This window comes from Gossypium arboreum, chromosome 11 (assembly GCF_025698485.1).
Source record: "Gossypium arboreum isolate Shixiya-1 chromosome 11, ASM2569848v2, whole genome shotgun sequence".
NCBI lineage: Eukaryota > Viridiplantae > Streptophyta > Magnoliopsida > Malvales > Malvaceae > Gossypium > Gossypium arboreum.
This window is the reverse complement of record NC_069080.1, coordinates 4,403,918-4,421,560: the sequence shown is the minus strand read 5'-3', so window position 1 is coordinate 4,421,560 and position 17,643 is coordinate 4,403,918. Positions and strand designations below refer to the sequence as shown.

The window sequence follows — 17,643 nt, the reverse complement described above, 5'->3', positions numbered from 1 at the left end:
TATCACTAAAACCAGCACGGTTAAACCATCTTCTAATGTTGTTTTCTTTTTAATTAATTAGATTGCAGTCCTCACTCAATTCAAACCATAAAGTAACATTTCAGCACTATCAAAGGTCAAGGATCCCACTTCCTGTTTCAATGGGCAGGCTTTCTTCTTTAATATTTTTTTTTAAAATATAAAATAAATCAAGTGTTGAGGAAGCCATTGCTTTGGGATTTGATCTCCCATACCATTTTTAACTACATTCCAACATTATTGCGTTTTTTTTTTTAAATGGAAAACAAAGTTTGTACAATTTAAACCGTCCATTATTGCAATTAATCCCACACCATTGATTGCGGTTAGATCTTAAATGGCCCCTAATTCCTTGCATTATAAATACCAAAGAAGTGATCGCTCCATTGTGCATGCTTGGCCCTTTATATAATAATTTGATTGAATTCCCTTGAGAGAGACATTCAAGTAATTTACTTCCTACTTAATCATGGAATTTAGACCCATGCGTAAGTTTGCTGTTTTTGTTGTTGCAGTGATTGTTCGCAGTCATTTAGTTTTCTCTGCCAATGCAAGACCAATGAAATTCCTGATCGGCGTCTCCGCAATGCACAAAGCAGATCATCCTCAACCAAATGCTGAGCAAGTATTGCCACCCTCTATACCATTACCAGCTAAAACCTCAGGTTTTGGTGAATCAGTGAGGGGTTTCAAAGATGACTTTCGGCCCACTGCACCGGGGAACAGCCCCGGTATCGGGCATTCTTTCGAAGAAGATAACGATGAAAGGAATGAAGAAAAAGGGGCAAGTTTTAGGTCCACTAATGGCAAGCATGCCCAAGATTTCAAGCGTACAAGTCCAGGGCACAGCCCTGGAGTTGGTCATGTTTTTTCAAGCAAAATTTCTAAGAAAAATGTCTAGGTATTTCTTCTTCATTTCAAAACTTTGTAAGTAGCGGATTAAAAGGAAGTTGTTCCAATAATCACGTAGGAAATGCATGAATGCTCGTAGGTTTTAAAGACAGAGGTTCGAGTTCAGATGTAACAAAATAATTGTCCCTGCTTTATTTGGGTCATGAACTGTACTCTTTGCAATGTTTGCTTTCATTCGTATTAATAAATTGTTTCCAACTTTAAGAAATTAAAACAGAAAACCTGTCTATGTATTTCCCATATTTATATTTGAATATAGATAATATACAAAATTTTAAAGGCGAGAAAAAATTCTCAATTTTATATGAGAACGCATTGATCCCACTTGTCACAAATCGAGTCATCAAAAATTAATTTCATAACATCATTTGGTTAAAGTTCTTATATGAAATAAAATACATGTTTAAAATTGTTACAGTTCATTTATATATTTATCACACTTTAACCGCAGAGAATTTTCAGATAAATTTTATTTTTTCATATCCATTTAACGATTAATATTTAAAATTTATGATTACCTATTTTAACAATGTTATCTCTAATTATTAAACTAGTATTATATTTTAATCTTCTTGAGGGCTAGTATTATTTTTAATCTTCTTGAGGGTGTAGTGGCATTTACCCTTACTCCAACATTTGTTGATTTACTTTTCATTTGTTTAATGTATTACACGTTTAATATCTCCAATTGAATTTAACTCAATTGGTATATATAGACATTATATATCACCAATACAGGAAGACATGGTTAATATAGTAATCAATACTATTTAATTTAATTTAGCTTTGCAATTTCTTCTAAAACTCAATGAAAACTACAGTTTCTCATATTGAATATCATAGATGATGATGCTCCTTCACCGACATGGCTTAACTAGTCATCTCACTGGCTAATGCTATTGCCCTTCCTCCAACATTCTCGATAAATAACGTTGGTCGATAAAATTTTACTTACATATCGATGATTCTGCCATGATCATTTAATAAAACAAGCGATGCTTGTCTCTATTGAAAGCACAGTTGCTTATGCTATTGCTTCTTTCAATAACTCACAAAAGGCTTGTACCCTTCTACTTACACGTTATACCAACAAAAATCATACAATAATCTTTACTCTCCATCATCAAGGGCGGCATAAGGGGGTTGAGTTCACTCCTAAAATGGAAAACATGTTCTACTTTATAAAATTATAAATTAGTAAATGATTAAACTGTATTTTGTTCTCCAAAATGATAAAATTGTAATTTAATACTTTAAAAATTATAAAGATATAAATTAATATAATGATGAAATTATATTTTAACTCTCATAAAAATATATAATTTAATTCTAACCTCTTCAAAAAAAAAATTTGACTTCATCCTCTCCATCATCAACTCAAAAAAATTACCAAAAGATTAAGGGCATGGTTAAATATTTGCATGAGATCAGAACGATATATGATGAAAATGAAGTTGTTGGCTCGCCAATTTCTTTAAAGAGTTGGAGTAAAAATCTTTAGTGGTCTTTGATATGATTTTCATAAAATATCTATTTTAATTCGTGCCAGTAATAACCTAAATTAAAGTTTTCACTTCCGTTTATAAAAAAAAAAAATCAATTGAGTTCTAACTTAATTGATATGAATATTGTTATCAATGCAGGAGGATTTAAGTTCGAGTGTGCTGAAGCATATTATTCTTCTATATATAGATTAGGGAGAAATTATAGATAGATATAATATTATATAAATAAATAAAAAGAGTATTATAATGATATTATTAAAAAAATTCTATCATTTCAATGGAGTGGACCCTACGGAGGCAAAGAGAATATAAAGAACATGCTGTAGCCAAGATATGTGTTGACTTTTCTATAGTTAATGAAAGGTTAGGCTTAAACATTATATATGGACCATCCAATGTACATTTCTTTATGTATTTTTCCAGCTGAATGGAATCCCCCAACTGATATGGAGGCTCTCACATGCCAATGTTTCTTAAAATCTTCCGATTCTAAGGGCTTTTAAATACCACAGTCCTCAAATATCTCTTTAGGGTTACACTGTGTCCCAATTTGTACTATAATGTCAAGTGTTAGACCCAAAAATGTTTGTTATTTCATCCTTGTTTTGATCATCTCTCAAGAAATAGCAGTGTATGATAGTGTTGAAGGAAGGGCTTTGAAGAGTGAATGGTGCAACAAATGCTCAACCCAACCCCATCAAACCGTTGGTTCACGCCAACATCAGCTAACCCTAACCAGTAAGGCTCAAGATGTCGATGCGGTTCGACCCACAAAACCCGGTCACAGTCCAGGAGTTGGTCACTACATTAAAAATTGACTCTCTCTTTTTTTTCTTTTATCTTTGGGCACCCAAAATTTGATTATAGTCTATGCATATGTAATTAAGTTTTTGAAAAAAAATTGATTTTTCCTTTCTTATTCTATTAAAATTAGATAAACCCTAAGCCCTGTTCATCCTCCACAGTTATCCCCATATACAACAATTTTTCTAAACAAAGTAATTTGTTTTAGGGTTTAGGAAAATTTTCCTTTTTTTTTCTCTTTCATGCCTTTTTTTTTTTCTCTTTCATGTATTGAAGGAAGCCAATTTCTGATTTGGTGGCTTGATTGTAATTTTATATCTTTTATATACATATTATAAGAGACAAAAGAACCCGACTGTCGTTTTACTACACTTTTCAAAGTCTTCAAATTAGTGAGGGAATCTAAGTTTTGAATGGTAGTAATGAATGTATTAATCCCTAAAAAGTATCGCCTACACCTAATGTCCTTTGCGATTAAATGAAAGCATAAACTACCATTAATTATTATTAATATCTCTCCACAGGCTAAAAAGAATAACAAATCAAATTTATTATTCAAAGTTGAGTAAAATTAGATTTGATTCAAATTGATTTAAAAGAATTGATTTTTTTAAATTTTGAGTTAAATAAATCGAATTATTCGAGTTAATTTGAACAATTAATTCAAGTTTAGAGTTAAATTTTGCAATGTGAATAATATATTGGTATAAATATTCTTTTGGTCCATATCAAATTTGAAAATTAGTAAATTAGTCACTCAAAAGTTACAAAAAAATTCAAAATATTTATAAAATTTCAAAATTTATGTTTTCTAGAAAATTATAAAATTTCAAAAAATCTAAAAATATATAAAGAAAGATAAAAAATTAAAAAAATTATAGAATAATAATTTTGGAGACTTAAACAAGTTAATTAATTATTCAAGCTTATCATACTAAAATATTTTTTATTATTTTGTTTTGAAAAAAATTCAAATATATATAATTTTAAATTGATGTGCTCTAATATAAAATTAGTTATACTGCAACAAGATTTTAATTTGAAATGTTTAATTTTTTAATTTAACTCTAACAATTTCACCCGATTCGATACAACTCGATTTGAAAAAATTTCAAATCGAATTAGGATAATAAAATAAGACTCGTCAACTCAATTAACTCAAAATTTAACCAAACGCTCACTCCTTTATTTAAGTTTAAAGCCATCTTTTTCTAATTAATTCAACCTAATCCTCACGTACCATATTTTATTTTAATTTTAGAATTTTTCCTATGCTGGATATGTAGCTAAGAGGATATGCTAAAAAAAAGTGCCCATCTCATCAGTTTTTTTCTTTTTTAATATATATATATATATTAAAAAACAATCCTAGTTCTTTTATTCTATCCTCAACGGTTGATTTTTTCAACGTATGTTTTTTTAATTTATTGATCTATATTGTTTTTGGAGAAAAAGAAAAATACGTTTTATAGAGCATACTTTTATTGTCATGTCAGTAAAAATGCATTCTACAAGGTATACTCTCAGCCACGTTAGCTAAAAACTAACAATTTAACTCTTTTAGTCAGATGGTTAGATGTTAGTGTTTTTATCTTTGAGTCACAAGTTTGATTCCTCTCTTACATTTGTATTTTTTATTTTATGTTGTTTTAAGTTATTTTTTTAATTAATATTTCTGAAACATTAGCTCTTTTAGTTAGATTGTTAGATAATTGTGATTTCATCCTTAAGTCTTAAGTTTGATTCTTTTATAAGCATTTTATATATATATATATATATATATATATATATATATATATATTTTATTTCATGTTGCAAAAACTCGGGACTCGAGAATAAAAGTACTAACATTTAACCATCTAATCAAAAGAGCTAAGTTGATGTGGCTGAAAGCACACCTTGTAGGACACGTTTTCCTTTCTCTCTCCTAAAACAGTTAATTAGTAAATTAATAATGGTAGTGTGTGCATGGAAACCACATATTTAAAATACACATGTATGCTTAAAATAATAATTAATAAATAATGAATCATATAATCCAAACTAATAATATGCAAAACTAAAATAAAATTAATTAATTTAAATTGCTAATAAAATTAAATTTAAACAGGTAAGTACATTTTGATAAGAATGTTAACTACATTTCAATTATTTTTGGGGTCGATGAAATGAATATCCTTTTACAAGGAGAATGAAGGAATTATTTGGGATTGAATTGAAATTGGTATAAGATCCTTGAAAATGTAGGCGTTATTGTCTCAACTCTCAAATATTGATTGATGATTGAGGCCTCAATAAGAATCTTTTTTATTTATCTTATTCGACGGCCTAAAAGTTTTGTCCCCATCACTAATTTTCTTACATGAAAAATAATATCGTTTATTCAATCTTTCTGCCTTTCTAAATATATATATAATTAATTTGATAGAAAAAGAATGGATATGAGTCTTAAGGAATGATTTTATGGAGACGTGCATGACTTCACCTTATGTCCTAAATCAACTCTCATTTACCCTTTTTTTTTTTTTTTCTATTCCATAGTTAGATCATAATTATATTGTTCTTTTAAAAAAATTTAGATAATTTATTACATTATTTGGCCATCATTTATTTTGCTAAAACAGAGAAGATCGTCCAATTTTAAAGATAAAATTTATTTTAAATCCTTTATTGTTTTTTTGATTTTTTAATCATTAAAATTATTGTTCGTAAAATTACCTTAAAATGGATGGAAACATTAATTTTGTTAACTTTGTTATTGTAACATACATATAGATTGCCATGTAGATGCCACGTAAGCAATTAATTATTTTTGAAATTTTTAAAATTAAAAATCATTAGAAAGTATAAAATTATATAAAATTTATTTTAAATTTTAAAATTTAATTAATTAATTGCTAACGTTGCATACAATGGCGATCCACGTGTATGCTTGTGTCAACAAAGTTAATTAACGTTAATTTTTCATCTATTTTAAGGTAATTTGACAAACAATACAAGTTTAAGGCTAAAAGAGACAAAAAATTAAATGGAGCACTAAGATTACTTTTTTTTTAATAAAATTAGAGGGTAAAAAAAATTATTATGCCGATAGAATAACAAAAATAAATATATTATCTTTTTTAAGAAAAGTTTATATGTATGGGAAAAAACCAAATAGGATGGGGAAGTTACCTCAGCATTGTTTTCCTCAAATAGAGCAAAGTGACAAAGAATTTTTCGGAAAAGGTCTCAAATGATGAAATAAAAACGACACTTTTTTATATGACACCTTTAAAAGTTCTTGGAAGTGATGGTTATCATGCGTTTTTCTTTCAGAATCAATGGGATAATATTGGGAGTGCAATTTATGATTGGGTCAAAGGGGTGTTCAATGGAAAACCTATAGACCAAGGACTAAATAATACACTCCTTGTACTTATTCCAAAAACGGCACAACTTGAAGAAATCTTCCAATTTCGACCTATCAATCTCTGCACTATTCTTTATAAGTTGGTGATGAAAATTATAGCTAACAGATTTAAGTTGTGTTTCCCAAAATTATTGCACAAGAGCAGGTTGGATTCATCGTTGGGAGAAACATCTCGGATAATATCATCATTGCACAAAAAGTTGTTCATTTTATGTGGAGGGGGGATAAAAAGTGGATGGCTGTTAAAATCAATTTAGAAAAAACACATGATAGAGTTAGATAGGATTTTATTGATAATTCTATTCAAGCAGTCGATATTCCAGATTATCTACGGAAAGCAATCATGTCTGCTATATCAACATTTACTATGCAAATCCTGTGGAATGGGGTATCCACTGAGAAGTTTCGACCCGCGAGAGGAGTAAGACAAGGATACCCGCTGTCACCTTACTTGTTTGTGCTATACATGGAGTGGTTAGGGCACAACATTAAGTCAGCCATAAATTTCGAGAATGGAGTCCTATTAATCTGTCAAGAACATGACCAACCTTATCACACCTATTTTTACAGATGATTTGGTGCTCTTTTTAAAAGCAAATATTGTAGCGACGTAAAAAAAAATTTGTTTCACTTGGTCGCTAATTGTGGCGATTTATTAAACATTTGAAAACCAACTTTCGATTTTATTAACAAAGGGAGTCGCCACCGATCCTTTTTTATAGGTGTGATCGGACACCTAATAAAATTATTTTAAAACAAAAAGAAGGCCAAATTTAGGTCTACGTGAAAGTCCAGAGAAAAATTGGGGTTCGAGTCGATTCTGTGAGGAGGAAGGTATTAGCACCTCGCGACGCCCAAAATTGGTATCTCATAAACATGTGTTGACTTGATTTTCAAAAATACGAGTTCAATATAATATTTAATCGTGATCCGATTGAAAAATGAGAATTTTTAGTTTTCGATTTTTTTAGAAAGGGTGTCCTGCTTTTAACACAAGCCAATTTAATTTCACCCAACGAGCGATGAAATCGATGGCTTAATATTAAATCGGTACATTGCCTTATTTTTGAAATTAATTAAAACATGAGAAAAATATTCCTAAAGTGAGAAATTAAAAATAGATAAAGGACGCAAAAAAAATGATATCATTAATGAAAAATATTAACATGGAATACTAGAATATTAGAATAACAATAATAATGATATTTACAAAATAAAAACAAATCATGTACTAATAATAAAATAGGAAAAATGATATATTTGGTAATAATAATATAAAATAATAATATGTACATAAAAATACATATATATATATGCATATAATAAAAGTATGTAATAATAATAATAATAATATCTACAATAAAAGAAAATATTAGGAAACGTACATAAAAAATATATACATAAAAATTTACAACAATAATATAAAATAATGATATGTGCAAAATATATATATATATACATATGTACATAAAATATACACTAATATAATAATAGTTATAATAATACTAACAATAGTAATAATTTGTAATAATAATATATACACAATATGGTATTTAAAATATATATATATATATATATATATATATGTATATAATAGTATTTAAGAATATATACATAAGAAATATATAACTAATGGCATTAAAAATATATACATAATATATATAAAATACCTAAAAAAAGAAGGGGAAAGAAGAGAGAAGGAGGGGAAAGGAAATCCGGCCAAGGGGCGGTCACCGTCACCGGTCGATTGTCGATCTCCGCCGTCGTCGTCCATCACCATGACCACATACAGTGGCGGAAAAGGTAATTTTTTTTAACAATATATGTATATACACAAAAAAAGAAAAAAAAAAGATTCGAAAGAAGAGGAAAAAAGAAAAAGATGCAACCTTTTTATTGATGTTTCTTTTGTGTTCAAAATTTGAAGGGATTTTTGTGTTTTTTTTTTCAATCTTTGTAAAATCCCTCCTCCTTTCTTTTTTTACATGATTTTTGAATGGCTTTTTATAGCCATCTTTTACATGATTTTCTTTTTTTTTTTCTATTTTGTAGGTGGTGGTGGTAGACAATGGGAGGAAAAATGGGGCAAGTGGGAAAGTGGTTAGGTGGCTAGGTTTTTTTATCTTTTTTTGTTAGGTTTTTCTTTTTTCTTCTTTTTTTTTTTTTTTGGTTAGGTTTTTTGGGGTAGGTTTTTCTTTTTCTTTTTTTTTCTTTGTTTTTTTTGGGTTAGGTTTTTTTGGGGGCTTAATGGGCTTTTGAATTGGGTTTGGGTAGATGTAAATGGGTCATGGGTTAAGGGTTTTAGTGGGTTTAGAGGTTTGGTTGGGTTTTCATATAATTGGGCCGGCAATTTGGGCTTCTACATTGCCCTCTTTGCTCATTGTCGCAACGATAATAGAGCAAAGACTTTCAAGGAAGACCAAACTTGCCCGGTCTTGCTAGGTCTTGACTTGCTTTGGAACTCTTCTTGTTTAGTTAGTCTCTTTTCATCCACCGCATCTTGTAGCTTTGGTTCAATCCATCGCAAATTCGAGATATGCCTTGTAGCTTCAACTGCTCCAAAGTAACTTCAAGGATATGAGATTTGTGGCTTCGATCCGCTTCACTGTAACTCGTAAAGATAAGATCTACAATTTCAATATGCTCTTTTATCGCTCAGTGAGATAAGGTTTTGGTCTTCTCTCTGCGACTCGAAAGGCAAGATCTGATGCCTCGATCAACTCCACTACAACTTTAAGGAGGCGAATCGACGCCTTCAATCGCTTCAATCTTTATTCTCTACTCGGCATGTGATCCTGAGCTCAACTCATTTTTGCAATATGAATTGACTCTCTAAAAGCAGACATTAAAAAAGAAATTGAAAATAGCTCAATACGTGAGCCAAGGCTCAACTCACCTCTCGCAATATGAGTTGATTTTTGAAACTTAACTTGAAAAGCGATTTTGAAAATACCTCGATATGTGATCTGGAGGTTCAACTCACCTCTCGCAATATGAGTTGATTTTGAAAAAGAAATTAAAAGACTCAACTCAACTCTCGCAGAATTAAAAAGCTCAACTCACCTCTCGCAATATGAGTTGAATTTTTTGAAAAAAATGAATTGAAAATAGCTCAAAGACGTGAGCCAAGGCTCAACTCACTTCTCGCAATATGAGTTGATTTTTGAAAACAAATTTGAAAAACAGATTTTGAAAATACCTCGACATGTAACTCGAGGCTCAACTCACATCTCGCAATGTGAGTTGATTTTTTGAAAATATAAATTGAAAAAATACCTCAGTGTGTGATCTCAAGCTCAACTCACCTCTCGCAATATGAGTTGATTTTTTGAAAGATAGAAATTGAAAATAGCTCAACAGATGAGCCAAGGGTCAACTCACCTCTCGCAATATAAGTTGATTTTTGAAAACAGAAATTGAAAATACCTCAACGTGTCTTGAGGCTCAACTCATTTCTCACAATATGAGTTGAATTTTGAAAACAGAATTGAAATTACCTCAACAGTGTCCGAGGCTCAACTCACCTCTCGCAATATGAGTTGATTTTTTTTTTTGAAATGCGAAATTGAAAATGGAAATTGAAAATACCTCGACGTGTGATCCGAGGCTCAACTCACCTCTCGCAATACGAGTTGACTTTTTGACAACAGAATTGAAATTACCTCAACAGTGTCACGAGGCTCAACTCACCTCTCGCAATATGAGTTGATTTTTTGAAAGGCAAAATTGAAAACGGAAATTGAAAATACCTCGGCGTGTGACCGAGGCTCAACTCGCCACTCGCAATACGAGTTGATTTTTTGACAACAGAATTGAAATTACCTCAACAGTCTCGAGGCTCAACTCACCTCTCGCAATATGAGTTGATTTTGAAAAAGTAGAAATTAAAAGGTTCAACCTACCTCTCGCAATATGAGTTGATTCTTGAACAACGTAAATTGAAAACAGAATTGAAAATACCTCAACAGGACTCGAGGCTCAACTCACCTCTCGCAATATGAGTTGAAATTAAAACACAAAATTGAAAATACCTCAACGTGCCCGAGGCTCAACTCACCTCTAGCAATATGAGTTGATTTTGAAAAACAAAAATTAAAAGGCTTAACTCACCTCTCGCAATATGAGTCAATTTAAAACATAAACTAAAAATACCTCAACAGTGCCCGAGGCTCAACTCACTTCTCGCAATATGAGTTGATTTTGAAAACAAAATTAAAAATACCTCAACGTGTCTTGAGGCTCAACTCATCTCTCGCAATATGAGTTGATTAAAACACAAAATTGAAAATACCTCAACAGGCCTCGAGGCTCAACTCACCTCTAGCAATATGAGTTGATTCTTGAACAACGTAAATTGAAAACAGAAATTGAAAATACCTCAACGTGACTCGAGGCTCAACTCACCTCTCGCAATATGAGTTGAAATTAAAACACAAAAATTGAAAATACCTCAAGCGTGCCTCGAGGCTCAACTCACCTCTAGCAATATGAGTTGATTTTGAAAAACAAAATTAAAAGGCTTAACTCACCTCTCGCAATATGAGTCAATTTAAAACATAAACTAAAAATACCTCAACGTGCCCGAGGCTCAACTCACTTCTCGCAATATGAGTTGATTTTGAAAACAAAATTAAAAATACCTCAACGTGTCTTGAGGCTCAACTCATCTCTCGCAATATGAGTTGATTAAAACACAAAATTGAAAATACCTCAAGTTCCCGAGGCTCAACTCACCTCTAGCAATATGAGTTGATTTTGAAAACAAAATTAAAAGGCTTAACTCACCTCTCGCAATATGAGTCAATTTAAAACTAAAAATACCTCAACGTGTCCCGAGGCTCAACTCACTTCTCGCAATATGAGTTGATTTTGAAAACAACAATTAAAAATACCTCAACGTGTCTTGAGGCTCAACTCATCTCTCGCAATATGAGTTGATTTTCCTTGAAAAGCATGAATTAAAAACATCAAAATACCAAAACCGTCCTTTGGTAGAATTCGGTGTCTTTTCCTTTGATTCATTCGACTTTCATTCAAGATTTCTTGCTCTGTTGAGTACCAGATATGCCATGTATGATGTTATCATGATATGCACATTTTGTCTTAAATGCTTTTATGCCTACATGATTATGCAAAGGCTCCTTAAGCATGTTTGTCGATGTCCATTTAGCCACGATTGTTGAGGATCCGTGTTCATTGCTTTGATTCTCGACTTTCTCTTCGTGCCTTATACCGCCTTCAAGCTTTACGAGTAATCGACGCTTCTCGATATCACTCTTTTGCCCCGATTGAACTTTGTTCTTACTTTGAGACTCTTGTGCTTATCAAATTTTCATCCGTAATGCTTAACATTTCTTTTGCTTAGAGTGTGTCATTTCACCATTTATCATGTAAATAAACACATAATGAGATGCATGAAAAAGGTCGATAGGGACAAAATGATATTTCATATTCATCTATTTCAAATGTGGCAAACAAAGCAAGTTAACCAATGAGAGTAAAAAATGTCAAAAGAAAGAAAGGATCGATTCAACGGATACAAATGCTCTAGATATTCAACACATGAACTCTTCCTCGCTCCTCAATCAAAAATCTTTTCGAGCGGCTTCTTGCGTAGAAGATTTCGAGCTTTAAATGCTTCAAATCTCGTAGTCTCACTTTGTTTGACCCACCGTTAAAACGCCACGCTCTTTAAGCCGTGTTTACCTCATTAGGACGCCTCTCGGGTTTTCATCCTAATCTTTTGTGCTAATCAAGACGCCTTTGCGGGTTTTCGCCTTGATCCCCTTTTTTTTTGATGCCCTTTTCGGTTTTCATCTCAAGCATAATATTTCTTCACAAAGATCTCGAGTTCACTGGATTCAGAGCTCCTTGCCATCCATCTCGGTAAGGATCAAAGGTCCTCCGAAAATGCCTTCTTTACGACGTATGGTCCTTCCCAATTTGGTGCCCATTTTCCTCGCAGTCCTTTTGTATTGGGAGAATCTTCCTCAAGACGAAGTTCTCCTTCGTGGAATTCTCTTGGCCATACTTTCTTGTCATGGGCGCGATCATTCTCTTCTCGTACATCTGCCGTGACAAATTGCTCTTAGACGTTTTTCTTCGATGAGGTTCAACTAATCATATCGAGCTCGAACCCATTCTCGCTTCTTCTAACTTTAATTCCATTAAGACTCGCAGGAGGGATCTCAACCTCAATAGGTAGCATGCTTCCATTCCGTAAGCCGAGAGAGAAAGGAGTTGCTCCGTAGATGTTCGCAGATGTATTAAACATTTGAAAACCAACTTTCGATTTTATTAACAAAGGAGTCGCCACCGATCCTTTTTTATAGGTGTGATCGGACACCTAATAAAATTATTTTAAAACAAAAGAAGGCCAAATTTAGGTCTACGTGAAAGTCCGAGAAAAATTGGGGTTCGAGTCGATTCTGCGAGGAAGGTATTAGCACCTCGCGACGCCCAAAATTGGTATCTCATAAACATATGTTGACTTGATTTTCAAAAATACGAGTTCAATATAATATTTAATCGTGATCCGATTGAAAATGAGAATTTTAGTTTTCGATTTTTTAGAAAGGGTGTCCTGCTTTTTAACACAAGTTTATTTAATTTCACCCAACGTAGCGATGAAATCGATGGCTTAATATTAAATCGGTACATTGCCTTATTTTTGAAATTAATTAAAACATGAGAAAAATATTCCTAAAGTGAGAAATTAAAATAGATAAAGGACATAAAAAAAATGATATCATTAATGAAAAATATTAACATGGAATACTAGAATATTAGAATAACAATAATAATGATATTTACAAAATAAAAACAAATCATGTACTAATAATAAAATAGGAAAAATGATATATTTGGTAATAATAATATAAAATAATAATATGTACATAAAAATACATATATATATATGCATATAATAAAAGTATGTAATAATAATAATAATAATATCTACAATAAAAGAAAATATTAGGAAACGTACATAAAAAAATATATACATAAAAATTTACAACAATAATATAAAATAATGATATGTGCAAAAATATATATATATATATACATATGTACATAAAATATACACTAATATAATAATAGTTATAATAATACTAACAATAGTAATAATTTGTAATAATAATATATACACAATATGGTATTTAAAATATATATATATATATATATATATATATGTATATAATAGTATTTAAGAATATATACATAAGAAATATATAACTAATGGCATTAAAAATATATACATAATATATATAAAATACCTAAAAAAAGAAGGGGAAAGAAGAGAGAAGGAGGGGGAAAGGAAATCCGGCCAAGGGGGGTCACACCGTCACCGGTCGATTGTCGATCTCCGCCGTCGTCGTCAACCACCATACCGCCTACCACTGGGCGGAAAAGGTAATTTTTTAACAATATATGTATATACACAAAAAAAAAAAAAAAGATTCAAAGAAGAGGAAAAAGAAAAGAATGCAACCTTTTTATTGATGTTTCTTTTGTGTTCAAAATTTGAAGGGATTTTTGTGTTTTTTTTCTTCTTCAATCTTTGTAAAATCCTCCCTTCTTTTTTTTACATGATTTTTGAATGGCTTTTTATAGCCATCTTTTACATGATTTTCTTTTTTTTTTCTATTTTGTAGGTGGTGGTGGTAGACAATGGGAGGAAAAATGGGGCAAGTGGGAAAGTGGTTAGGTGGCTAGGTTTTTTTATCTTTTTTGTTAGGTTTTTCTTTTTTCTTCTTTTTTTTTTGGGGTTAGGTTTTTTTGGGGTAAGTTTTTCTTTTTCTTTTTTTTTCTTTGTTTTTTTTTTTAGGTTAGGTTTTTTTGGGGGCTTAATGGGCTTTTGAATTGGGTTTGGGTAGATGTAAATGGGTCATGGGTTAAGGGTTTTAGTGAGTTTAGAGGTTTGGTTGGGTTTTCATATAATTGGGCCGGGCAATTTGGGCTTCTATAATGCCCTCTTTGCTCATTGTCGTTACAACGATAATAGAGCAAAGACTTTCAAGGAAGACCAAACTTGCCCGGTCTTGCTAGGTCTTGACTTGCTTTGGAACTCTTCTTGTTTAGTTAATCTCTTTCAGTCCACCGCATCTTGTAGCTTTGGTTCAATCCATCGCAAATTCGGAGATATGCCTTTTAGCTTCAACTGCTCCAAAGTAACTTCAAGGATATGAGATTTGTGGCTTCGATCCGCTTCATCAGAAACTTCGAAAGATAAGATCTACAATTTCAATATGCTCTTTTATCGCTTCAAGGAGATAAGGTTTTGGTCTTCTTCATGACTCGAAAGGCAAGATCCGATGCCTCGATCAACTCCACTACAACTTTAAGGAGGTAGAATCGACGCCTTCAATCGCTTCAATCTTTATTCTCTACTCGGCATGTGATCCCGAGCTCAACTCATTTTTGCAATATGAATTGACTCTCTAAAAATGACATTAAAAACAGAAATTGAAAATAGCTCAATACAGTGAGCCAAGGCTCAACTCACCTCTCGCAATATGAGTTGATTTTTGAAACTTAACTTGAAAAGCGATTTTGAAAATACCTCGATATGTGATGGAGGTTCAACTCACCTCTCGCAATATGAGTTGATTTTTGAAAAGCAAAATTAAAAGACTCAACTCAACTCTCGCAGAATTAAAAGCTCAACTCACCTCTCGCAATATGAGTTGAATTTTTTGAAAAAAATGAATTGAAAATAGCTCAAGACGTGAGCCAAGGCTCAACTCACTTCTCGCAATATGAGTTGATTTTGAAAATGTAATTTGAAAAACAGATTTTGAAAATACCTCGACATGTAACTCGAGGCTCAACTCACATCTCGCAATGTGAGTTGCTTTTTTGAAAAATATAAATTGAAAAAATACCTCAGTGTGTGATCTCAAGCTCAACTCACCTCTCGCAATATGAGTTGATTTTTTGAAAGATAGAAATTGAAAATAGCTCAACAGATGAGCCAAGGGTCAACTCACCTCTCGCAATATAAGTTGATTTTTGAAAATGAAATTGAAAATACCTCAACGTGTCTTGAGGCTCAACTCATTTCTCACAATATGAGTTGAATTTTGAAAACAGAAATTGAAATTACCTCAGCGTGTCCCGAGGCTCAACTCACCTCTCGCAATATGAGTTGATTTTTTTTTTTGAAATGCGAAATGGAAATTGAAAATACCTCGACGTGTGATCTGAGGCTCAACTCACCTCTCGCAATACGAGTTGACTTTTTTGACAATAGAAATTGAAATTACCTCAGCGTGTCCTGAGGCTCAACTCACCTCTCGCAATATGAGTTGATTTTTTTGAAAGGCAAAAATTGAAAAACGGAAATTGAAAATACCTCGGCGTGTGACCGAGGCTCAACTCGCCACTGCAATACGAGTTGATTTTTTGACAACAGAATTGAAATTACCTCAACAGTGTCTCGAGGCTCAACTCACCTCTCGCAATATGAGTTGATTTTGAAAAGTAGAAATTAAAAGGTTCAACCTACCTCTCGCAATATGAGTTGATTCTTGAACAACGTAAATTGAAAAAGAATTGAAAATACCTCAACAGGACTCGAGGCTCAACTCACCTCTCGCAATATGAGTTGAAATTAAAACACAAAATTGAAAATACCTCAACAGTTCCCGAGGCTCAACTCACCTCTAGCAATATGAGTTGATTTTGAAAAACAAAATTAAAAGGCTTAACTCACCTCTCGCAATATGAGTCAATTTAAAACATAAACTAAAAATACCTCAACAGTGCCCTCGAGGCTCAACTCACTTCTCATAATATGAGTTGATTTTGAAAACAAAATTAAAAATACCTCAACGTGTCTTGAGGCTCAACTCATCTCTCGCAATATGAGTTGATTAAAACACAAAATTGAAAATACCTCAACAGTGTTCTCGAGGCTCAACTCACCTCTAGCAATATGAGTTGATTTTGAAAAACAAAATTAAAAGGCTTAACTCACCTCTCGCAATATGAGTCAATTTAAAACTAAAAATACCTCAACAGTGTCCCGAGGCTCAACTCACTTCTCAATATGAGTTGATTTTGAAAACAACAATTAAAAATACCTCAACGTGTCTTGAGGCTCAACTCATCTCTCGCAATATGAGTTGATTAAAACACAAAATTGAAAATACCTCAACAGTGCTCGAGGCTCAACTCACCTCTAGCAATATGAGTTGATTTTGAAAACAAAAATTAAAAGGCTTAACTCACCTCTCGCAATATGAGTCAATTTAAAACTAAAAATACCTCAACAGTGTCCCGAGGCTCAACTCACTTCTCGCAATATGAGTTGATTTTGAAAACAACAATTAAAAATACCTCAACGTGTCTTGAGGCTCAACTCATCTCTCGCAATATGAGTTGATTTTCCTTGAAAAGCATGAATTAAAAACATCAAAATACCAAAACCCGTCCTTTGGTAGAATTCGGTGTCTTTTCCTTTGATTCGATTCGACTTTCATTCAAGATTTCTTGCTCGTTGGAGTACCAGATATGCCATGTATGATGTTATCATGATATGCACATGTTTGTCTTAAATGCTTTTATGCCTACATGATTATGCAAAGGCTCCTTAAGCATGTTTGTCGATGTCTATTTAGCCACGATTGTTGAGGATCCGTGTTCATTGCTTTGATTCTCGACTTTCTCTTCGTGCCTTATACATGCCTTCAAGCTTCACGAGTAATCGACGTTTCTCGATATCACTCTTTTGCCCCGATTGAACTTTGTTCTTACTTTGAGACTCTTGTGCTTATCAAATTTTCATCCGTAATGCTTAACATTTCTTTTGCTTAGAGTGTGTCATTTCACCATTTATCATGTAAATAAACACATAATGAGATGCATGAAAAAGGTCGATAGGGACAAAATGATATTTCATATTCATCTATTTCAAATGTGGCAAACAAAGCAAGTTAACCAATGAGAGTAAAAAATGTCAAAAGAAAGAAAGGATCGTATTCAACGGAT

The 17,643-nt window shown here is 32.1% G+C and overlaps 1 protein-coding gene across 1 annotated transcript; it reads left to right on the top strand.

The window, feature by feature from the left end:
* Nucleotides 1-404: 404 nt before the first annotated feature.
* LOC108482803 (uncharacterized) lies at nucleotides 405-1,151 on the top strand. Its single transcript, XM_017785905.2, has one exon. It carries the CDS (start codon nucleotides 488-490, stop codon nucleotides 917-919), a length of 432 nt encoding a protein of 143 aa, XP_017641394.1. The 5' UTR covers nucleotides 405-487; the 3' UTR covers nucleotides 920-1,151.
* Nucleotides 1,152-17,643: the final 16,492 nt, after the last annotated feature.